At 38.5% G+C, this 26,186-nt stretch overlaps 1 protein-coding gene across 2 annotated transcripts; it reads right to left on the reverse strand.

The window, feature by feature from the left end:
* Positions 1-838: 838 nt before the first annotated feature.
* Positions 839-25,119, reverse strand: LOC307163548 (NACHT, LRR and PYD domains-containing protein 3-like). Of its 2 annotated transcripts, none has more exons than XM_079879637.1 (9): positions 24,767-25,119; positions 14,224-14,392; positions 13,435-13,542; positions 5,243-5,341; positions 3,255-5,141; positions 2,961-3,134; positions 2,697-2,870; positions 2,420-2,466; positions 839-2,090 (listed from the first exon to the last, which is right to left on the reverse strand). In XM_079879637.1, the coding sequence occupies exons 2-9, from the start codon at positions 14,364-14,366 to the stop codon at positions 1,564-1,566; spliced, it is 3,159 nt and encodes a 1,052-aa protein (XP_079735763.1). In that variant the 5' UTR covers positions 14,367-14,392; positions 24,767-25,119; the 3' UTR covers positions 839-1,563. The 2 variants fall into 2 exon arrangements, with proteins under 2 accessions (XP_079735763.1, XP_079735764.1); XM_079879638.1 differs by having other exon boundaries at positions 3,255-5,138; positions 24,767-24,788.
* Between the last annotated feature and the right edge of the window lie 1,067 nt (positions 25,120-26,186).

The following is a 26,186-nucleotide window of genomic DNA, read 5'->3' on the forward strand; positions in this document are numbered from 1 at the left end:
GTCTGTGTTTGCTCTTTTAGGGAAATCTGGTATTTTAGTTCTGAAGCACCCTCGGGAACTCTCTGCACTTATCCATGCTCCAGAGAGGGGTCAGAGACTACTGCAATGCACCATATACACCAGCTTCAAATGAAGATTCCCTTAATTTGAAGCAGGTGTATATGGCACATTGCAGTGGTCTCTTGTAGAGGTGAATGGAAGAGTGACCCTTCACAACCCCATTCACAACCACTCGGCTCCGATGAACAAATCTGAATGAGTGGATGCACGCCAGCTCCTTTTATACCTGTATATCCGTGAGATTGGCACATGCAAATACCACTCGCCATTTCTCATTGGCCTTTTCTCAAAGTATCAGAGGTCTTTGGGGCTCCCAAGTGCAACCCCTAGTGTCACTACATCAACACTACGTTGAAGTGAGTGACAGATAGGGGACCCTGTCAGTAATGTAACCTACAGTGTAGCATAGCCACATAAGGAGAAGCACAGGTATTTTGTTAATGACTTAAAATGAATGTATTGTTTGTAATTGTTTTGTTGCGTTCTCCTTTAATCTGTAAATCATCAAAATTTGATGTGCGTATTTGAGCCTGAACACTACTATCGCGAAATTCCACTCGTGATCTTGTGTCCCGTGACAATAACATTGTGGGGTGAGAGAGCTTTCTCTCTTGTGTCTTCTCAGTGTTCGCTTTGTTTCCCATTTATAGAGTAACCACAGCTGAGTAGTTTAGCAGTGTGTTACAACAGTAGCAAAAAAAAAGGTGTTTTATATTAATTACAAACATTACATACATTTCAAATATTAGACACCACAGAGCACATCCCAAGTTGTTTTAAAGGTTTATTCGCGCTGGTTATGGCACAAACTATCAGACCTAAAAAAAAAAATTCAGTCAATACAAAAATGTTTAATTCACATTCAAGTGCCATTCAACACATCAATTCATTCATGAACCACACACATAGAGCAGTTTTCAATAGTGATGCTGGCCTTAAAGGTGGGGTAAGCGATATTTGAAAAACGTTGTTTGAAAGTTGGTCGGACCGACACAACCAGACACAACAACAAACGTGTAGCCAATCAGCATTAGTATGACGGTTGGTTTTCACTGTTGCACAGTGGTTTCCTGTCTGCCTGACTGGATTGCATTTTGCAAGGATTGCAAGGAAAATACTTTTTTTAATTAATATATTTAGAATCAAGCAAAAAATATAATTCTTGTTCACTATAATAAAAAAAACTGCTAAAGATTAAACATTAAAAAAAAAACACAGAAACTTAATACAAAACCAAACCACACAGTAGTTAGCGATATACACAAGGAATGTAACTTGCCATGGAACAAAAGATGAGGAAAAATTATGACATGCCTCTTCTTAGAGTCCATCTCCATGGTGACTCATAGATTCGTCGCTCTTTTGTGAACTGACTGAACTTATGCCCTAACACGTTTTTTGGAATCAGCATACCACGAGTAAACAAGTCTTGGGTTAATCAACAGAGTTTAGGGTATATCTGACAGAAAGTTAACCTTGCTTTCAGGAATATCCCCTGGGTTGTTAAACCTGACACAGAGACACCGAGGCTTCATACACTCTGAATCCAGCATAAAGGGGTTCAGTGAATGTGGTGTTGAATGTGTGCAAGTGTGTGAGTGTGTGTGTGTCAGAGACGCTGTAGAAGGACAGAGTGCCAGCCGGCCAGTCCAGATACACTCCTATTCTTTTAGAGCGGCATGAAGGGACAGGTATGTCTTTGTTTTTATTATTGTGCCAGGCACTGTATCTGTCAGCAATACAGAAAACACACCAGGACATTTCATTGTAACCAAATCTACACTGATTTCCTCCTCCTCTGTGGATTCCTTTATATGTCATTCCTATATAACTCCAGCCAGTCCACTCAGCCTCCCAGTAACACCGTCCAGAGAAACTCTCTTGAGACAGAACCTGCTCATAGTATTTAAATCTCTCTGGATGATCAGGATATGGCTGATGATCTTCCACATACGTCAACTTCCGGTTCCCCTCAGACAAAGAGAGACGAATGTTTGCCGTGTTTGGATCCAGTGTGAGATCACACGCATCTGAACACAAGAAGAGAACATCAGTATCTATGTGTACAAAGTTTTTGATGGTTTTAATTAGCTTTTGTCAGATGTCAATACACTGATATTGCAATCAACTCTATCTGTGTTTGTAAAGAATTGAACCAAACTGTTCATACAATTAGAACAAAGGAACAGTGGTTTCTGAAGATACCCTATATATACTGTGTATTGCAGCTGTTATGTGTATAATGTAAGAAGGTTCCAACAGTACCATATAATTTGTCTGCAGCCTGTTTCTCTTCATGAATAAAATGAATTTACTCTTTTAAAAGTAAATGAGAGGAACAGTAAGGTACATTACTTACATTTTTTCAGTCCTGGTGTGATCCTACACTGTTTTCCATGGTCCAAGCTAGAGAGTGACAAATACACAAAACAGATGGCAAATGTTTGATTAACATTTTAATTGTTGGGATTAATTGCAAATATTTAAGAGAACATGAGCGACTAAGAGAAACTATGTGTTCCTGTGACCCTAAATATGAGACAAGAGGTAGATTTAGGTGAGTTACTCTGTGGAAACAATTGTCCTCAAAGCATTAAAAATGTACACACAAAAATGTATCATTCCACCCCACATACTTGAGTATCTGCAGTGAGCAGTTTGGATCTTTCAGTTTGTCAGAGAGTAGCTTGACTCCTGAATCTCCTGGGTGATTATAGCTCAGATCCAGCTCTCTCAGGTGTGAAGGGTTTGAACTCAGAGCTGAAGACACATAACAACAGCCTTCCTCTGTCACCATACAGCCTGACAGCCTACAGACACACATCAGCAGATAGATCATCTACATACACACAGCATTATGACCGACTGAGTTTACTTTATCTCTTATATGTTCTTTATACCTCAGTATCTCCAGCTGACAGTGTGGACTCTTCAGTCCATCAGAGAGCAGCTTCACTCCTGAATCATGCAGGTCATTGTTACTCAGGTCCAGATCTCTCAGGACAGAGTTTGAGGATTGGAGAGCTGACAACACAATTTTACAGTCCTGAGCAGAGAGATTACAGCCAGAAAAACTGAAAAAGAACAAAATAGAATAGTGTAATAATTTATGTAATAAAGTGAAAATGCATCTGACTGAGGTTATGTAAAAATGTTAAGTCTCTTAAATAAGTACACAAGAACTAATCACTCACTGGGCTTTTCTGCAGTTGATCACAGCTGATATCAGTCGTCTTCTACCCTCATCTGATGTGTTGTATTTCTTGAGGACCAGCTTATCCAGCACCTCCTCTGACATCTGGAGCATGTAGGCGATTGTTGAGCAGTGAGAAGGAGAGAGTTTCTTCTCTGAGTATTTGTCTGATTTCACAAACTCCTGAATCTCTCCGGACAGAGTCTGATCTTTGACTTCCAGCAGACAGAGGAACAGATTGATGGATCTTTCAGTGGAGAGTTCATGTCCATCTTTGATCTTCTCTTTAATATACTGTGTGGTTATCCCGATGCTCTCTGAGCTGTTCTCTGTGTGTGTCAGTAGATCTTGTAAGAGTCTCTGATTGGACTCCAGTGAGACACCCAGCAGGAATCGCAGGAACATATCCAGGTGTCCATTCTCACTCTCAAGGGCTTTATCTACTGCACTTTTAAGCAAATGATGTACTGATGCAAAATTCTTCAGTCCCTTCATAGTTGTACTTACATGGAAGTAAAACACATAGAAAGCAGCAAGAAACTCCTGAACACTCAGATGAATGAAGCTGTAGACTTTCCTCTGATGAATCACATATTCCTCCTTAAAGATCTCAGTGCAAATACCAGAATACACTGATGTGTCAGTGGCGTCTATGCCGCTCTCTCTTAGGTCCTCCTCATAGAACATCACATTGCCCTTCATCATCTGTTTGAAAGCCACTTCAGCAAGTTTCACAATCACTTCTCTGTTGAAAAGCAGGAGTTTCTCTGGATCACTCTCTTCATACTTCTGATTCCTCATGTTTATCTGAATCACCAGGAAGTGGATGTACATTTCAGTCAGAGTTTGAGGGATTTCTGTGCTCAGATCTACTTTCAGGATCTTTTGAAGCACAGTGGATGAGATCCAGCAGAAGACGGGTATGTGGCACATGATGTGGAGGCTTCTTGCTCTTCTGATGTGTGAGATGATTCTGCTAGCTTGATGCTCATCACTGATTCTCTTCCTGAAATATTCCTCCTTCTGAGGCTCATTGAATCCCTGAATCTCTGTCAGACGGCTGATGTATTCGGAGGGGATCTGATTGGCTGCTGCTGGTCTGGAGGTGATCCAGATGAGAGCAGAGGGAAGCAGCTCTCCTTTCATGAGCTTTGACATCAACACACCCACTGATGAAGTCTCACTCACATCAAAAACTTTCTGAGTATCTGAAAACATCAGTGTCATTCTGCTTTCGTCCAGACCATCAAAGATGAACACAACTTTACAGTCCTCATAAATCTTTGAGTGCAGATCTTGAAGTTCAGGATGAAAGTCAAGCAGAAGTCTGTGAAGACTGTACTGATGATCTCGGATCAAGTTCAGTTCTCGAAATGGAAGCACAAACATTAAATCTACATCTTGATTGGCTTTTCCCTCAGCCCAGTCCAAAATGAACTTATGCACAGAAATGGTTTTTCCGATTCCAGCGATGCCTTTAGTAAGAACAGTCTTGATTTGGTCTTTCTCCTCACATCCTGCCTCAGGTGAGGCTTTAAAGATGTCATTGCAGTCGATTGGAGTGTCTTGTGAGTGTTGTGTTCTGGCTGTTTTCTCCATCTGTAAAACCTCATGTTCATCATTCACTCCTTCACTCTCTCCCTGTATGATGTGGAGCTGTGTGAAGATCCTATTCAGGAGGGTTTCATTCTCTTGTAGATTGATTCCCTCAAATAATCTCTCAAACTTGTTCTTCATGCTGGTTTTGAGCTGGTCTTTGACTCTCTGCAGGTCTCCAGTCTTCAGTGTGTCTGTCTGCAGGACTGCTTCAGTTTTGTTCTGCCTAATGTGAATCTGATAGTGGGATGAGGATGGCACAGGTCTGATCAGCTCATGTGTCTCTCGCCTACTGAAATTAAAATAAAAAGCAACAAAAAAGGCAATTACAGGCATTACATTGACTATTGGAGAACACCAGAATGATTGATTCCCTCAAATAATCTCTCATACTTGTTCCTCATGCTGCTTTTGTGTTTGTCTTTGACTTGACTTTGACTTGGTTGGAGAGAATCCTGCTGCAGGGCTTCACTCTCCTGTTTCTCCTCACTCCTAAAAAAAAAAAAAGAACAGCATAGCAAAAGGTCAGAAACAAGCATGACATTTGAAGACTAAACAGTGATGAATAAACAGATACATTTTGAAAAAATTACAGTTGTGGAAATGGCCAATGGCAAATGGGAGGGGGGGTGTTACCTTAAGATAACATTTCAGATGTATTACAAATAAATAAAAATAGAACATAACAATCTTGTTTCATGTTTCTGTGTCCTCCAGACAATGTTTTCTTGATTATAAAAAAGGTCAACCAACAACCTTCATGAATTATGTGGCACAGAATTCATTCAACAGAATCTCTACTTACTGTCTATTAATTACTTGTACAATTTTGGCCAAATTAAAGATACATTGTGTAAGAATCTGTATATGTAGTGCATGCTAAATTTCACTGGTCACACAAACCTTTTAACCCTTAATCGGTCCTTGGGGTCCAGTGGACCCCACTGGACTTTTCCTTCATTTTTTGCATGAGACTCTTGTGACTTTTCCTAAAAAAAAATCTAAACACGCACACAAAATCTGGGCTTGATTCGGTTGTTCTAAAGGTGTGTAAAAAATGTTTACCGTTTAAGTCCCTTGGGGTCCGATAGACCCCACATTGAAAATGAATGGGAAAATGAAAAAAACAAATTTTTTTAATTTTGTTTGTCAAAAAAAACAAAAACAAACACACAGTGGAACTAACTTTCTATCGCTCACACACACACACACACACACACACACACGTGTGTGACTGCAATAGAGAGCATTTTTAGAGTTGTTTCTTCTAAGTGACACACACAAAACTAAAGACTCATAACTCCAAAACTATAACAAGGAGAGTCAAAAGGTAGGTATCATTTGATAGAAAACTTGTCAAATGTTTAGACAATACAAATTACATTACATTTTGACATTTTCATGCAGAGAAACTGCTGATAAAAGACAAAAATATATCATTTTTATTATGAATTTGCAAATCTTTCTTATTTGACATGGAATAACTCAGGAAGGAAATAAGGAAGAGAAAAAAATCGTTTTTGGTGAAGTCCCTCTACATGTGAGCTGCATCTGGATCCAAGTTTGTGGTGATTGCATAAAGTTATCAAAAGTTACAGCATTTGGGACCAGTATAGCATTTTTGTTCAGTCCTTGACGGCCCCCTAATGGGCATTTTTAAAATTGTTCCTCCAAGAGGAATATCTTATGATCAACACAATAGATTATGTTCATTTTAGTCTCATTTTAATTGTAATAATATGCTGTATAAAAAAGATGTACCATTTTCAACGATCTGTGAATGTTTCATGAGCTGTATGATGTTTTTGACACATTGCAGTACGTAGTACAAAAAAATATATTATAAAGATTATGAAAACAAAATTCTATTTATCAGCAAATAATTCGGCACTACTTGGGAGTTAATCAAATTGGCTACATTCATTGTAAACTTCAGACTCTAAGCTTTCAAATTACACCTATTTTGTGTTAATCAAGGCAGTAGTTTTAAAAAATATGATTATGATTTTTTTGGCAGCTAGGTTGCGCCCGCGGGTGGTACACTCCATTTTAGAGGGACTATTCGGCGCTCGTTAGGAGTTTATCAAAGAGGTTAGATTCATTAAAAAGCTGAGATTCTACGCTTTGATATATATTCTACGAGATGATATATATTTTGTGTTATTCCACGTTTGAAAACAAGCACGGACAGCTCCGGGAACATTGGAAAACACATTGCATCCCAAAAAAATGAGAGACATGTTTTTTAGCTAAGTATGCATCACTTCGTGAGGAATATCTTGTGATCAAAGCAATGGATTATGTTGTTTGGGCTCTTTGTAATCGTGAGACTCTGCTGTCAATAACAATGTTCGACTATCCACAATCCATGCATGTTTCATGAGTTATGAGCTAATACGTCACACCAAAGCATCACATTAATTCATCTATATACTTCATTGGATGTTGTGCGCCTGTGCAGCTTCATGTGTTAGAAGTCCATGAGGTATATCTTTAGATCTGAGTGATGGATTATGGTGAGTTTGGGCTCTTTTTAATCATGAGCTCCTGCTGTAAATAACGTTGTTCGATTTATCATGGTCGGTGTATGTAAGGCCAAGTCAAAGCTACCTTGCTTGGCTATGTGCGTCTGTGGTATTTTTGTGTTAGAACTCCATGAGGAATATCTTTAGTTCTCAGTGATGGATTATGTGGAGTTTGGGCTCATTTTAATCATAACAATCTGCTGTAAATAATGTGGTGCTATTTCCCACAATTTATGCATGCTTCATTGAGTTATGAATGAAAACGCGACATCATAGCTTCATCTATATACAAGGCTCTGTGTGCACCTGTGCTAGTTTGTGAGTGACAACCCCATGAGGAATATTTTTAGATCTGAGTGATGGATTATGGTGAGTTAGGGCTCGTTCTAATCATATGCATCTGCTATAAATAATGATGTGCCATTTTTCACAATCGGAGCATGTTTCATGAAGTTACGAGCTAGAATGTGTCAAATTCAGCATCCATATATATGATTTTGGTCTTGAGAGGCTTCATGTACAAAAACTCGCTCAAGTTTAGTACAAAGCCCGAAACAATTGTGCTTGTTGTATTCTACTCATTGAGACCTTTCAAATGAATCTATTGGATATATGTGGTCAATGCACTTTCTTTCTTTAACTATAATTCCTAAAGTTTTTCCACAAACCTGCAGATGGCAGTATTCTATCCCTAACACATAGAGCAATGTCCATAAACAATTTAGATTTAATTACGATCATAATTTAAGTGATGTTTTCATTAAAAAAAATTTTTTTCATGAGCCAATTTAAGTAGTTAAGTAATTGTGCAGTAAAAAGGGACAAAAACTACCAAATATCAACAAAAACACAGCATAAATGTATAGTTGAGAAGTAAAAAAAAAAAAAAAAAGGTATATAGTTTGCCATGTAAAGAATGTATATTTCCTTATGTAATAGCTCTGTAAAAGTTTGTGGTCTATCGGACCCCAAGGGACTTAATGTAAACCTTCTTGAGGACCGATTACGGGTTAAATAAAATTTGTCCTCAGGCTTAAAGGAAACGTCTAGGTTACTAATGTAACCCTTGTTCCCTGAAGGAGGGAACGGAGCCATTATATCAATACTGACGTAAAGGGGTCTCGCCTGGGAGCCAAATAACCTCCAAGTGGTAACTGAATGAGCCAATGGACATTGGCCAGTGAGATTTGAATGCTGAGTCCCACCCACCCGGACATACGGGTATAAATATGTCCTGCATTACTCCATTCATGTTTTGCTGAGGAGGCGGACAGGGGGCGTAACGTCTCCGTTCCCTCCTTCAGGGGTTACGTTAGTAACCTAGATATTCCCATTCAGTCATTCACGTTCGACGTTACGTCGATACTGATGTAATCGGGTCCCGATGGAAAGCGCCACAGCCACTGAACTGTATTAGGAGTGTCGAAGATGCAGATGCTAGCAAGCAATAGCGTGGCTCAGAGATGTTCACAAGTCTTTAAGCTGGAGACCGAATCAAGTCTGAAGTCTTTAAGCTGGAGTCCAAGTAAAGTCTGAAGTCTTTAAGCTGGAGTCTGAGTCTAGTCTGGAGTCTTTTGTCACAAGTCCAAGCAAGTCTCAAGTAATTTCATGCCTTACAAAAAAACAAAATGATCAGACTAAAAAAATCCTATTTTTATTCTAGTTGTACTATATAGACAAAGTATATGATCTTTCTATTATCTGTTTTGTTTGTAATAAAGGTCCTAAGATGTAAAGGATAATGTAAGTCCAGCTTGTTACTTTATAATCCAAAACAATCATCCTGGCAACAAGACGAGTAGTCATTTTCAATACAATCGCAAAGTGGACGCAAGATGACGCCAGTTGCGGTTTGTTATACAGCAGTTCCGACAGTCATTTTCAGAAAATATCAATCCTCGGAATAAGTCAATTGAAAACTGTATGCATACTGATTGTGATAAGTTAAAATATGCGCTTTAAGTAATAAATTGATTGACATCTCTTTTTCATATACACACATTAAGAGAGATAAAAGCTGCATACGTCACTAACGTCTTCCATTGAGGAAGCAGAGTCTGAGGGCTCAGAGGTGGACTCGTCCATCACCCAAGCTGAAGTCACCGAGGTAGTCGAGAAACTCCTCGGTGGCACGGCACCGGGGGTGGATGAGATCCGCCCTGAGTACCTCAAGCCTCTGGATGTTGTGGGGCTGTCTTGGCTGACACGCCTCTGCAGCATCACGTGGCAGTCGGGGACAGTACCTTTGGGATGGCAGACCGGGGTGGTGGTCCCTCTTTTTAAATAAGGGGGACTGGAGGGTGTGTTCAAACTACAGGGGGATCACACTTCTTAGCCTCCCCGGGAAAGTCTATGCCAGGGTACAGGAGAGGAGAATACGGCCGATAGTAGAACCTCGGATTCAGGAGGAACAGTGCGGTTTTTGTCCCGGCCATGGAACACTGGACCAGCTCTATACCCTCTCCAGGGTGCTGGAGGGTTCATGGGAGTTTGCCCAACCAATCCACATGTGCTTTGTGGATTTGGAGAAGGCATTCGACCGTGTCCCTCGCGGCGTCCTGTGGAGGGTGCTCCGGGAGTATGGGGTCCGAGGCCCTTTGCTAAGGGCTGTCCGGTCCCTGTCAAGGTTATAATCGTTAACGAAAACGAACGAAAAAACGAAAACTAGGTGGGAAAAAACATTGTCGTTAACTGAAATAAAAATAAAAACGAGGCATTACAAAAAAACGATAACTAACTAAAACTGTAATGTGTGTTTGGCAAAACTAACTAAAATAAAATAAAATTATAGAGTAAATGTCCTTAGTTTTCGTCTTTGTCAAGGTCTTTCATTTTTTAACGCTATGTAAAACACGCAGCGTATTCGTTCAGCTGCATTTCCTTTCCCTGCTCTCCCTCCGTCTCTCATGCGTCTCTCACATGCGCACGCACACACACACAAACACACACACACAAACACACACAGCCCCTCCCCTCCGTGCACACCGCGTCTCCATGAGAACGAGTGTTCGTTCAACGTTGAAAGCAAGTTCGCTAAAGGTTAGTATCTCTATCTCGTGAACACCTTTACACAATCACACATTAAAAAGTGGTATAAAATATTTTAAATTCTGAATATAATTTTGTCCGTGTGTTAATGTCGACCCGAGAAGCGATTGCACCTTCTTTAGGAAGTTAACTAGTCGCAAGTTTGAGGTAAAATGCACTTTTTGGCTGTGGTTGTCGATGTAAAAACACTAAGCTGTGATTCAAATATTAAATAATGTTATGTAATTTTTTTACTTTTACACTTAATGTTTGCTGCTTCAATCCAGAAGAGTAGGCTATTGACTGTATAGGGTAAAATTTAGTATAGGGTGTGAAAATTGTACAGCTGTGGTATTTATATAGCCTAGGGTGTGAATTCTGTATAGAAGATGTGTAGATTTTTGGTACGGTGTGTGGATTTTGTAAGAGGTAAAGGAATTTCAATGGGGTGTGAATTTTTTTCTAAAATTGTATGATGTTTTTGTTGAGTTATTATTACACAATACTTTTTCTGACTTTTTTTAATCTTGCCCCTGACAAATAACCCAAATTACAAAAAAGACTAAAACTAACACTAAAACTAATAAAAACTAAACTAAAACTAAGCATTTTCAAAAAATAAAAACTAAACTAAACTAGCAAACTCACTTTAAAAACTAATTAAAACTAAACTGAATTTGAAAACAAAAAGTCAAAATGAAATAAAAATAAAAACTAATGAAAAATGCAAAACTATAATAACCCTGGTCCCTGTACGACCGGAGCAGGAGCTTGGTTCGCATTGTAAGTCAGACTTGTTCCCAGTGCATGTTGGACTCCAGCAGGGCTGCCCTTTGACGCAGGTTCTGTTCATAATTTTGATGGACAGAATTTCTAGGCGCAGCCAGGGGCCGGAGGGTGTCAGATTTGGGGATCACACCATTTCGTCTCTGCTCTTTGCGGATGATGTTGTCGTGCTGGCCCCTTCAGACCAGGACCTTCAGCATGCACTGGGACGGTTTGCAGCCGAGTGTGAAGCGGCTGGGATGAAAATCAGCGTCTCCAAATCCGAGGCCATGGTTCTCAGTTGGAAAAGGGTGGCTTGCCCACTTCAGGTTGGTGGAGAGTTCCTGCCTCAAGTGGAGGAGTTCAAGTATCTTGGGGTCTTGTTCACGAGTGAGGGAAGGATGGAACGGGAGATTGACAGATGGATCGGTGCAGCTTCTGCAGTAATGCGGTCGATGTGACGGTCTGTCGTGGTGAAGAAAGAGCTGAGTCGCAAGGCGAAGCTCTCGATTTACCGGTCAATCTACGTTCCTACTCTCACCTATGGTCATGAGCTTTGGGTCATGACTGAAAGGACAAGATCCCGGATACAGGCAGCCGAAATGAGCTTTCTCCGCAGGGTGGCTGGGCGATCCCTTAGCGATAGGGGGAGAAGCTCTGTCACTCGGGAGGAGCTCAGAGTAGAGCCGCTGCTCCTCCACATTGAGAAGGGCCAGCTGAGGTGGCTCGGGCATCTGTTCCGGATGCCTCATGGACGCCTTCCCGGGAAGGTGTTCCGGGCGCATCCCACAGGGAGGAGACCCCGGGGAAGACCTAGGACACACTTGAGGGACTATGTCTCCTGGCTGGCCTGGGAACGCCTCGGTGTCCCCCCAGAAGAGCTGGAGGAAGTGTCTATGGAGAGGGAAGTCTGGGCATTTTTGCTTAGACTGTTGCCCCCGCGACCCGGCCCCGGATAAGCGGAAGAAGATGGTATGGTATGGTAAAGCTGCATATACTACGAAAATATTGATAAAACGTAGTGCTAGGTTTAAAGGCTAGATTATTTTTCTTAATGTTTTAACAGGCTGCCATGCAGCTAAACCACAATATCACAGATGTGGGTTAATGTGACTAACCTTTGAGGATGCGATGTCTAATAAAATTTGATGTTGTTGTTCCGGTGTATTTTTTAATTGTTTCTTTGATTCCAGATTATTTGTATCTAGACAATTTGACATGTTAAAAAACCCAAATGTGAGAACATATGGCACGGTGGCTCCCGTCATGTTTCATAGGACTTTCATTATGACATTTTGGAGTTTACATGTAATACATGGACATATGTAATCAAATTCTATGATAAGGGTCCGAACTACCACAACACGTATGGGAAAAATATTACGCAGATATTATAAAACTATTAAAATAAAACAAATTCTTTCTTTATGATATCAGTAGTTTAGGATAAAAGACTTGAGTTGTTTTTAAAGTATTCACAAGTCCTTTTCGTTGCGTCGAGTCTGATGTTCGAGTGTCCATCTCTGCCCTTTTGGCAACTGCCATCACACAGTCGTAACCTACCCAGCGACCCATGTAAGCCCAAGGAGAGTAGTCCTCCATACCAAGGGGATGGAAGGGACAGGGCTTACTCTGGAGACGGTCGTAGCTGCTGTTCCTCTATCATGACATTTCACGGGGAAGAGTGCTTCAGATGGGTTAGGGTTAGGGTTAGGGTTAAGCCCCTTAAATACTCTGCGAGTGCCATATGGTGCCCCATCCTTTTTAATATATATATGACACAACAAGTAAATAACCTTAAGTAACCTCAGGGCTCGACATTAAGCCTTTTCATGTGCTTATCCTTCGGACAAGTAAATCTGTCATTCACTTGTCCAAGTAAAAAAGTTGCTTGTCTGGATTATTTTATGAGTGTGTGTGTGTGTGTGTGTGTGTGTGTGTGTGTGTCTGAAGCAATACTCTCATCAATGTTCAATCAGCTTTGATGTATTTAAATGCATATTGTAATATCTGCACCTTTAAAGACCGAGCCTCAACAACGCAACCTTGTTACCGTCAATAGGCTAATATATTTATTATACACTATCGTTCGCAACTTACAATAAATGTAATATAATCAGAATCATTCTCTCGTTTTAGTGATTCACTAGTTATTGACGTTTTAATCAGGCTACTTGTCCGGTCGGGACAAGCGGACAAGCGTTAATGTCGAGCCCTGTAACCTTATACTCTTCGTAATCTGTAATCAACAACTTTGTCTATACTTACGAAGGGTCAGGGGTCACTGCTTTATCACTGAAGTTTCCAGGTTCAAACATGGATATTTTACTCTTTAATGACACACAACTGGGTCCTGAAGATGTTCTTAAGGTGGTTCTAACAAAAAGACAACCAAAACAGAATTTTATTAAATTAAACCGAAAACGTTTAAACATAAGTTGAGGGTATAGACCAGGGGTGGGGAACGCTGGTCCAGGAGGGCCATTGTCCTACAGAGTTACTAGCTCCAACCCTGAAAAAAACTCACCTGATTGTAGCCTTAGTGATCCTGAAGACATTGATTAGCTTGTTCAGGTGTGTTTGATTAGGGCTGGAACTAAACTCTGGGGAGACTGGCCCTCCAGGACCAACGTTCCCCACCCCTGGTATAGACGGTCTCAACTGAACCACGTGGTTCACTTAGGCTGTCACCAACATGGTGCGGCTTCCAGGCTCAAACTTGTTTCCACTGCAGAAAAGGAGCTTCACTGTGATCTGATGAGGCATATTGGATCATTACCAAATCAGAAAACAGCACATTTACGTTTGTCCACATCAAGTAGTTTTTTTGTATTCAGACACCTGACTGCCTCACATTTGGGATGGCACAAGGGTGAGTGAATGGTGATGGATTTTTAATCCTTAAAATCTTTAAAATAATATGAATTGTGAAAATTACTGTACAAATAAAATGGCTTGTTTTAACTTTTAGACCCATGTTTGTCTATTAATCTCTTGTCCCTGAGAATTTGTCAATAGCTTTGCATCTGCCAAAAGCATACAAATTAATTACTGTACCTGGGGTCAGCGGTCACTGATCCATCACTGAAATTAGAAGGGTTTCTCATGGATTGACCACTCTTCACTGACACACCGCTGGGTCCTGCAACACAGTCTTCTTTCTCCCCGCTGCCCACCTCTCTCTCCTCACAGACACTCATTTTGGAGGTATCCCCCCTCCTCTTTCCTATGATTTAAGATATTTATGTGGTAACACAAATTTTAAGAGAGAGAGACTTCGAGGGGTTGAGGGGTAATTTTACATCACATCACATCACATCATCTAGAAAAATCCTAATACAAAATGCTTATAAACTATGGTTTTTAACTACTTAAATTACTTTCCTAGATAGCAAGCCACCATTAGTGAAGCCAATTTCAAAACACTGCTTCATGAAGCTTCAAAACCTTTACGAATCTTTTGTTCTGAATCAATGGTTCGGAGCGTGTATCAAACTGCCAGAGTCACGTGATTTCAGTAAATGAGGCTTCATCATTACGTCATAACGGTTTTGAAACGTTTCGTAACACTTAGAAATTTGAGGGCGGTTCAAGATGGCGCTCTAGCAACATGTAAGTTGATGTGCTCTGCAAACTCAAAAAGTGTAATTGGCTTTTAGTGCAGTCAGAAAAAGACTTTATCACTTTCTATCAACTTCTAACATCTATCAGTTGATAATTATCCCTTTACTAGAGAGTGACAAAATGGGCAAGTCCGAAAAAAGAAAAAACAAGAGCGCTTCGCAGGCGAATGTTAATCCTCCTATCAATAGTGAAACTCTGCAAGTTTCCAGAGTTCCTGTTTCAGTGAATCTACATGATTACGTCAAGACAGACCTGGATTCAATTTCTGACGAATTCATGTTGTGCGAGGAGGAATTTCCTGCACTTTTAGACACGCCTTTCAAATCTCCTGCCACCAAACAACGGAAGACTGAGCGTTCTGACATTGCTAACATTCTCTCAAAACTTGGAGCACTCTCGCAATTAATAAACACTCGATCTGATTCCCTGGAAAAAATGATAGGAGAAAATACACGCGTGATTACTAACATGAAGGATGTAATAAACAAAGATATGCAATAAACATTTTACAAAAGAAAAAATTAAGAAGGTTAATTATAGTTAAAGTAAGTCAGAAACACACCTGTTCACCGGTCATTTGGTAATGACCGGTGAACTCAGCTCTGGCAAAGGCAAGTTTCAAATCAGTGCTTCTCCCGGGAGACTACACTGTAAAAACGAAAGGAGCCTCAAATATCCTGTTGGATACTCAAGGAACTTCAAAATGTAATTTAAGTGCCTCAAAGCTCTTTCTCCTATAGTAGGGTTATTGGAGGAGCATTGCCAATCTTTGAGGTTCTTGCTGGAACTTATGGGATCCTTTAAGCACTTTGTATTTAGTTCAGAGGTTCTGGAGTCACCTTTTCATTACCATGAGACCTCGAAGTGCTTTGGGGGAAAATAGAGGAACTTTAATGCGATAAAAGGGTTATTGGAAGATCTTTTAACATTTAAGTGGTTCTGTAAGACTGAAAATACTGGTCTATGGGACAAAATGGCCCTGCTGGCTAATTAACATTGGACCTCCCCATATACAGCCTTTCTTCCTCTCAGAAACAAAGAACTCACACAAGAACATGGTTTAATGTGAATGTTTATCATTGACTTTTATGCTTTTGGTGTCATTTGAAATGTCTCAAAGTGAGTGGTACAGATATCTCATATCCAGATAGATAAAATAAAAGGAAATAAGGTTTATAGAAGTTTAGAGAAAACTGGTTTAGAGATAAGGCCAGATAAGGCAACCCCCCTTTCATTAAATAGAAGCCATTTGAGGATGGTCTCCCCATCCCCCATATCACCTGGTCAGACAGGATAAAGAAAGGTGTTTGCGCTCTCCCTGCTCTCTTCTTTGCTGGACACGAATGGAATAGGGTCTCTGTCTCTCTCTCCCTCTCTCTCTCTCTCTCTCCCTCTCTCTCTCTTTCTATCTCTTTCTATCTCAGGTACAAACTGGGTAAGATTCTTTGGTGTAACCAATGTATAACCATGTTCTAGATATTTGAATTGATTGTGGAATTGATCTCTGATATCTGAAATATTAAATTATTACATGTGATTATTCTGATTTTGACATTGTTCATTTAATGGTTAAAAGGAATAGTCAAACATTCGCTCACTTTTAGTGAGGCACAGATATTATTAAAACCTTTCATTTATGGAGTCAGATGAATTAACGAGAGAATACATGATTAATGTATTGCATTTAACCAACCAATATTTTGCATGAGTGAGCACAGTAACACGTGATACCTTCCCCGTGTATTGGCGAACCGGCAATTGGACCAATATAACGGGCCTTACAGTTCCTAGAAGATTTCTTATGTTAAAGCCAGCATCTGTAGGAACCCAATGGTTCAGTGAGGCCAGAATAAGATTATTATTATCCTATTATTATTGTTATTATAGGCTACTTAAGTTTGATTCAGTATACATACCCAGGTGAAAAAGACATACTATTAAATGTATTAAAAATGTGCTTGAGTGTGTTTTTAGTAGGCCTACAATACAAATATACTTTAATGCATTTTTAATACATTTAACAGTAGCCTATACGTCTTTTCACCTGGGTAGCTTACATTTATTTAGTATAGGCCTATTTTATTGATTAATTTAAAGTGAGTGGTACAGATATCTCATATCCAGATAGATAAAATAAAAAGAAATAAGGTTTAGAGAAGTTTAGAGAAAACTGGTTTAGAGATAAGGCCAGATAAGGCAACCCCCCTTTCATTGAATAGAAGCCATTTGAGGATGGTCTCCCCATCCCCCATGTCACCTGGTCAGACAGGATAAAGAAAGGTGTTCGCGCTCTCCCTGGTCTCTTCTTTGCTGGACAGGAATGGCATAGGTGGTCTCTCTCTGTCTCTCCCTCTCTCTCCCTCTTTCCCTTTCCCTCTCTCTATCTAGGCTACAAGCTGGGTAAGATTATTTGGTGTAACCATTGTACAGCCTTGTTCTAGATATTTGAATTGATTGTGGAATTGATCTTGGATATCTGAAATATTAAATTGTTACATGTGATTATTCTAACTGATTTTGACATTGTTCATTTAATGGTTAAAAAGGAATAGTCAAACATTCGCTCACTTTTAGTGAGGCACAGATATTATTAAAACCTTTCATTTATGGAGTCAGATGAAATTACGAGAGAATACATGATTAATGTATTGCATTTAACCAACCAATACTTTGCATGAGAAAAGGACAGTAACACGTGATACCTTCCCCGTGTATTGGCGAACCGGCAATTGGACCAATATATCGGGCCTTACATTGTTTAGCCTAACTTTAAGTTACTTACTACAGGTGCCCTCATTCTCTCAAATACCATTTTAAAGCCATTCACTGGTCAATAAATATTATGTTGTGAATAATCAGCTTTGTTCTTTTGTTTCCCCAGAACAACCAGTACATTTCTAAAATAATCTGGACATTTCAGTGGCAACATTGAATTACAGTAAGTTACCTGCACCACATGCAGTACTTTATTACTATGAACTTTCTCTGTGTGAAATTGTATTGTTTGACTTTGTACTTGTGTTTTTTAATCAGTTATTCTCTGAAAATCTTCCCTCATGCTCTCAAATGTCATTCATGTTACTCAAATAATATCACAGGTTTGGTTCACAAATAATGCTATGCATTTTTTCTTATATCTTTGTCATTTGCATTTGAATGTAAGACATTTTAACTCTGAATTATAACTTCAAGTTTAGTCTTTTTCGACAAAAAAAAAAGGAAAAAACTATTATATGGCTTCAGAAGACTTAACACATGAGTTGTGAACTCATTGATTATTTTAGGATCTTTTCTGGGACATTTTTGGAGCTTAACCATTTTTACATAAATTGTTGCATTGAATTGAACTAGACAAGTGTACATAAGAATGGTTTCATGAATGATTTACACAATTTTGTTCTGCTTGTGTTTCATGCAGTGAAAGCAAACGGTGACTGGGGTTGCATTATGCCTGAGATCTGCTTTTGGGTTCCATTACTAACATTACTAACAGTATTTTTTTTTTACTTTGCAGGGATCTCGGTAAGCTGAAATACAAGTTTGAACAAGAATAAAATCCTCCTGTTGACCTGAAAATCACTGAAGTGCCTGGACCATCCACCAGAAAAGAGGAAAAACAAATGGAAAACGAATCTGCTGTACTGTACCTTTCCACTTTTTTAAGTACCTCACATGTCCCTTGTGAAGATTTTATTATTGATTGCATGTTATGTTGCAGCGAGTAAAGGTGCGGTCACATTTTTTAATTTCGTGAAATTACACAGGCAAAAAAGTCCATTGACCACTGTCAGCAGTGTAGCGGATTTAATGTATGAAGCACAGCTCACACAGGAGTCACTTTCAAGCAGCTTTCTATTGGTCAAATCTAGCGAATTCCAGCGACCAACTTGGTCCCATAGTGACATTTTTGACCACAAACGAAATTGCTGATTGTGTGGATTCTTGTTGAAATGACTGGAATTCACCAGTGAACATTCACAGAACAACAGATAATTTTACTGCACCTTAATACTGTTTCCGGGTCGAAGCCTCTACTTCTACTTCCTCTATCTTGTTTCATGAGAATACTCAACAACCATTTATGAACACTGTTGATTCAAGTCACACATTTAAGCTTTTCAAAAGCCATAGTGTACATTACAGTCTCCAGTCTAACGGCATCCCAGACTTCAACAATTTATGATTCAAAATAGCTGAATAACTAACCATCAGAGATTTCGGTATAGAGATAAAGGTTAAGATCACAATTTTCAGGAATAGTACAGTACAATGAGTGCATATTAGCACTGTATGTTTGTTTTTGGCATCTGATAGAGCTTTTGGACTTGGAAACAGTGATGTCAGACTTAACATCGGACTGAAACACAAATGTTTTAAAGTTAAGTGAAGATGGACATTTTTAATTAGTCAAAATATTTTTTTTTTTACATTGATTTATTTCATGGAACATATGTGTTTCCATGCATTTTGTTGAAATGTCTTTAATTGTATAGCCTATTGTATATACATGGTTGATTATTCATGTTGCTTATGTATTATATTTTTTGTGTATTCATTGATATTAATTGTTAGCTTTATTTCCCATGTGCATGGAAGTGTATGTATAAAAATGAATATAAAATATGTAATAAACAGAGGTGGGTAGAGTACCCAAAAACTGTACTCAAGTAAAAGTACAAGTACTTATAGAAATATTTACTCAAAGTAAAAGTAAAAGTGATAATCTTAATAGTTACTTGAGTAAGAGTAAAAAAGTATCCAATGAAAAAACTACTCAAGTAGCGAGTAACTTACTTCGGATTATATATATATATATATATATATGAAGAAGACTTCAGATGCAAAAGCCTCTGAGTGCCATCTGAAACTTTCTTCTAAAACAAGCATTTTTATCAAGCTTGTATATTTAAGTTCAGTAATTTCACTTTAATGACAATTAATAAGTACTTTTCATTGCCATTTAAGTGAAATAACTGAACATAAACGTACAAGCTTGATAAAAATGCTCTTTTAGAAGAAAATTTCAGATGGTACTTAGAGGCTTTTGCATCTGAAGTCGTCATATATATAAAATTATATTATTTAGATTTTTTATTTTTATTTAAATGACTATTATTTTCATAAGTAGATTGGCTCTCTTTGCAACAAAAAGCATTTTCTCCCATCTGTAGCCCGAAAAAGAAAATCATTGCCTGTCCTTTGGTTTGTATAATAGTAATATAACTTATACAACTACATTTGGATTATTAGACAATGTCGAAATAAAGTGAATCCGCAGAGTGTTGCATTCAAAGGCATGCAATTGACACAGAGAAGAAAGAGTTAAAACTCTTCACATGTGCTCGCGCTCATGACTGCTACTGAATATCTGAACACACACAAAAAAAAAAAAAAAAAAAAAAGTACATCGACGAATCTTCTTCTGTCGGTTCTCCAAAATATAATCAAATGTATATTTCTGCAAGCATGTTTAAACTGGTTAACTGTGTCTACGGCAGGCAATTAAAGGCATTCGTTTTCAAGCCGAGTTCGCACGCCACTGCGCAACAATACACACAAACTACCGCGGGATGGCGGGTGTTCATAAACTGTGGGCAATGGTAGCTTATTTAATGTATAAATTAATGTATATGTCCAAAAAACGGGTAATGTCATACTTTCTAGTAGCCTAGTGCTATCATGGCGTAATGATCTGTTTGGTTGTAAAATGTAGGCTACTACCTGAGTGAAATGAAATCGAATAGCCTATATCGTCCTGTGGAATCATTCATTCACAGACAGCTTACGAAGATGTTCAACTAATAAAGATCTTCATCGCTGGCAAATATATGATGCATTTGCAGATTTGCTCTCACTTGACTGTACTGTAGGTCCACGGCCACTTCATCCAACGCTCTTGATGTCCTTAAAGGAGCTGTATGTAAGAAATGTATTTCAATTAATCATAAAATGGCCCTGATATGTCACTTGACATTAAGAAATTATGTTCATTTCAAATACTTATATCACTGACAACAGTAGTACGGCCAGGATATTGTCATTTAAAAAGTGAAGTTGCAGCCCTCAACTAATGTTGATGTTGTCATGTTGTGTTTTGGCCTGAAGCCCCACCCTCCACCTATCTACCAATCACGAAGTCAGTAGTGTTTTGGCATCCGGGTTGCTAGCTCTGCTCTAGTTACCACAGCTATAGCAGCCTACGTTCCTGCTGGATCCTGCAACATATCTGGCAACCTCGAGTCAGGGGGGAGGGGGAGGGGATACAGTGATTGCAGTACCAGTTTTGGCCACAATCTTACATACAGCTCCTTTAAATCTTCCTGTTACGACTCCGAGTCCAGTGTGAATACATACAACCGGCACATCCGGGAACTTAACTGTCAATTTCGTAACCGCCCCTTTTTAGGGGAAAACAAGCCAGACTTCCCATAGACTTCAATACAAAATAGCGGCACAAAACAACGTCCGTACACAGCCGGCAGACGTGTGTAACTTCAGAAATCACTTAGATGAAATATGTCGAGTAATTATATGTCCACCCTGCCTTCCATAGAGCGTGAACGATACATTTATAAACTTAATTTGGGCAACTTAAAAACATGTCCCTTTCATTCTACCAGCGTCAAATTGGTCTAACAACCCCACCCATTGGCCAGAAGTGTATTACCCGGACATTTACTCGTACCTCATCGAGTCACCAGGTAGCCAGTGAATGATTTTACTACGGTTTTAAGAAGTAAACATCTTTAAATGTATAATATTATGTCTTTATATTTAGAGTAGCTATACTGAGTGCACTTTTCTGTCCAGCCATACAACTAGCCTGATTTAGCTTTCGATAGCATCATCCGTAATTCATGATATTTCCATAACAGCAAGATATTGATGATGATGGCAGGAAGAGATGGGCATAAATACATGGAAATTGTATTTAAATTAAAATTAAAATACAAAATACTGTGTGGAAAAATTTAATTAAATGCAAATACATAATAGGGGTAGCCTACTGTGTGAAAAAAAATGTTTAAATACAAATTACATGTTTGTAAGGGTTAGTACACGTCCTCAATCCGATACTGTGTATGGCGCTCGCCGGATTGTTTTCCCCTAAAAGTGGGCGTGAACCTTTTCAGAGACGTTCTATGACGCTACGCCGGTTGTAAATGTAAATGTACTTCGTTACTACCCACCTATGGTAATAAACAATTCTTATTTTGTATTTGGTTCAATTTGTTTATTATAATAGAAGTCAAAGGTAACCATAGTAACAACATGAAATTAAATACTTAAAAAAAATGAAATTTGGTTCCTGGAGGCACCCAAAGTGGTTGCACACAGTGCCTATAAGAGTTCCTCAGGAAACTTGTGTGGTTCCTCAGAGAACTGCCCCTTTTTAAAGGGTGCCTAAAGGATCTACAGACGGTTCTGCCGGTGTGGCAAAGTGAAGAACCCCAAAAGATTCCTCCAGGCACCTTTTATTTTTACAGTGTAGCGCTAAATTAATCCCCTAGCTTAGTGCCATCTACTGTTTTAGAAGAGGAAGTTGCTTAACTGCATTTGTGAGAAAATCTGCCTGGACACATTTGTGAGAAAATCGAGCCCAGAGATCTCATAAAAAGCCAAGTGTCTCACAATCAGAGGTGGGTATAACGAAGTAGGTTACATTTACTTGAGTATTTTTTTGGAAAAAATGTACTTTTAAGAGTAGATTTGAATGTGGGTACTTATTACTTTCACTCGAGTACATTTCTAATGAAAAACTGTACTTTTACTTCGTTACGTTGGGCGACGTTCCTCTCGTTACTTTATTTTAATGCAATATGTGTTGTTAAATGCGTAAGTGCGATGTATCTTTTTTCTGGGCTTGAGCGATGCTCAATTTACAAATGAATCACTCTTTTGAGTCGATTCTGTTCAAAGACTTCATCAAACAAGTTGGCAGATCTGTCTAAATCGGTTCGCGAATCAGTTTGAATGAACTGTTCAGTTCCTGCACGCACTGAATCGTCTGAAACGATTTCAATTCACACTCGACTTGGAGTCGTAACAGGAAGATTTAAGGACATCAAGAGCGTTGGATGAAGTGGCAGTGGACCTACAGTACAGTCAAGTGAGAGCAAATCTGCAAATGCATCATATATTTGCCAGCGATGAAGATCTTTATTAGTTGAACTTGAACATCTTCGTAAGCTGTCTGTGAATGAATGATTCCACAGGACGATATTCGATTTCATTTCACTCAGGTAATACATTTTACAACCAAACAGATTATTACGCCATGATAGCACTACTAGAAAGTATGACATTACCCGTTTTTTGGACATATACATTAATTTATACATTAAATAAGCTACCATTGTTCACAGTTTATGAACACCCGCCATCCCGCGGTAGTTTGTGTGTGTTGCGCGTGTTGCGCAGTGGCGTGCGAACTCGACTTGAAAACGAATGCCTTGCCTGCCGTCGACACAGAGTTAACCAGTTTAAACATGCTTGCAGAAATATAGTATACATTTGATTATATTTTGGAGAACCGACAGAAGAAGATCCGTCGATGTACTTTTTTTTTTTTTTTTTTTTCAGTAGCAGTCATGATAGCGAGCACATGTGAAGAGTTTTAACTCTTTCTTCTCTGTGTCAATTACATGCTTTGAATGCAACACTCTGCAGATTCACTTTATTTCGACATTGTCTAATAATCCAAATGTAGTTGTATAAGTTACTATTATACAAACCAAAGGACAGGCAATGATTTTCTTTTTCGGGCTACAGATTTTACTTTTTGTTGCAAAGAGAGCCAATCTTATGAAAACAATAGTCATTTAAATAAAAAAAAATCTAAATAATATCATTTTATATATATGATGACTTCAGATGCAAAAGCCTATAAGTACCATCTGAAATTTTCTTCTAAAAGAGCATTTTTATCAAGCTTGTATGTTTATGTTCAGTTATTTCACTTAAATGGCAATGAAAAGTACCTATTAATTGTCATTAAAGTGAAATTACTGAACTTAAATATACGAGCTTGATAAATGCTTGTTTTAGAAGAAAGTTTCAGATGGCACTCAGAGGCTTTTGCATCTGAAGTCTTCATATATATATATAGGCCTATAGGCCGGTCCGAAGTAAGTTACTCGCTACTTGAGTAGTTTTTTCATTGGATACTTTTTTACTCTTACTCAAGTAACTATTAAGATTATTACTTTTACTTTGAGTAAATATTTCTATAAGTAGCCTACTTGTACTTTTACTTGAGTACAGTTACTCTACCCACCTCTGCTCACAATCATAACAGACAGATATGTATGCACTATTTGGTATTTGTTCAAAGGTTACATTCAATTTGTAGGATAGTTTGTATTTATTTGTGAAATATTATCTAGGCTCATTTATTTATATTTGTAAAACACAAAACATATTTGCTACTCCACTGCATTTTCGCTCAAATTGACCTTTGTACTTGCACAATGCTTTCTGTTTGTTTGCGAGTCGAGTTTTCCTTTGCAAAGCAGATCGAGTCTGTTTGCAAAATGCTGGATTTGTTTGTTTAATTATGGCACAATATTAACTCCATATTAACTGACCAAAAATGTACTGTAAAATATTTCACAAATCACAACGGTCTATTTGAGTCTAGTAGGACCCGACTAGATTACCATTTTTAAACGAATAACCTCGACCGTTATTCATTGGCACTGTCAGCCTTGTTTGTCATTATTACAGAAGAAAAAGAAGGAGCGATCAAGAAAGGAAAACAAACACAGATTTCGGACCAGATGATCGCGTCATCTGAATTCACAATTCATAAAGCATGACATGCGTTATTATTTGTATGTCTACGACAGCGCACTGCGGATTTATTGCCAAAAGAAATCTGAATGTCAAACCGCAAACTTAACGATAGTTTACGCATCACATAATAGCCTAAAATTTTCTGTTATACGTTGTAACAAAGAGTAACATCAAAACTTACCACAAGATACAACGCATATATATACTCGTAGTTCTGGTTCTGGTTGTCAGGAATAGGCTATCTTCTGTGTCATAAATTACTTTCACTTCTGGTCACCTGCTGCTGCGCAGACAATAAACCACTTTCAAAGTCGTTGGATTGATTTTTGGTCGAATAGATTTATCCTGCTGAATATCTCTCACCCATCTGCGACGCATAAGTAGGTAGGCTACTTACCAAATAGTGTCTTGGTCTGAACCTTACTTGAATTCAATATTGAATTTATCAATTTTAAATATGAAGAATAACGGTTTCTTCTTCAGTTCCACTTCTCAGTAATATGTGCTTCCTCAGTTTTAGAAAAGGAAAAAGGAACTGGGCTCTTGCACTGCGGATCCAGGGGTGGAGCAAGAGCTGTCCAAGCTGGCAAGAGAGTTTGTTCCTTTTATAGTAGCCTATTAAAAAAATGCAAATAAATAAAGTATTGAGCAAACCCCCCCCCCCCCCCCCCCCAAAAAAAAAAACAAACAAAAAGAATGATTTGAAAAAGAAAAAGAAAGTAGCAAGAGATAAAAAAAATATGTTTTACAAACAAAAATAAAGAATCACAAAACAAAAATAAAGTAGAGCAAAATAAAAGACATAATTAGGCTAATTGCAAAAATGAATACAACTTCTAAATGGAAAAATAAGTGAATGTTAGCTAATAATTGTGTAGGATAGACCTACAACAAAATCCCCAGTGTTAATTGAACACCATATACATAATATATAAATATACACTGAGGGGTGTTAAATTACACTGTGGATTTTGTTGTTTTAGACCTGTGTTCATAAATGAAGTGGCTGTGGAGAGAGTCCCCTGTTTTAAATTCTTGGGGTTGAACATTACAGAGAATTTTTCTTGGTCTACACACACCTCCACTGTCATGGGAAAAGCACAACATCTTTGTTTTCTGAGATGATTAAAGAAAGCAAGATTGCCTCAGAAATTTCTTTTGAACTGTACTGACATATTGCATCACATCCTGGTATGGTAGTTGTACAAGAGAGGAACAGAGGGCTCTGTAACAAAACAGTACAAAATATAATCAGCACACAGACATAATTTACATCAGTTGAGGACATTTATTTGTCCAGATGTTGGAGCAGAACCTCCAAAATGATTAGAGATCCCCCTGCACACTACCTCTTTGATCTCATGCTTTCTGGTAGGAGATACACAAGTACACAGGTACACTCTCGTACCACAAGACTGAAAAATATTTTTGCTAAAGCCGTACAACTATTGAACACTTCATGTCTGGTTTCAATCTATAAATTATATTTATAATTGCACTGCACACTTTAAACAGTCTGTTGCTTTTTTCTGTACTAATTGTTTTAGCTTATGTGTCTTTTTAAACGTTTAATCTGACGTCAGAACGGGTAAAGAACATAA

This window comes from Squalius cephalus, assembly GCF_949319135.1.
Source record: "Squalius cephalus genome assembly, chromosome: 8".
Classification (NCBI taxonomy): domain Eukaryota; kingdom Metazoa; phylum Chordata; class Actinopteri; order Cypriniformes; family Leuciscidae; genus Squalius; species Squalius cephalus.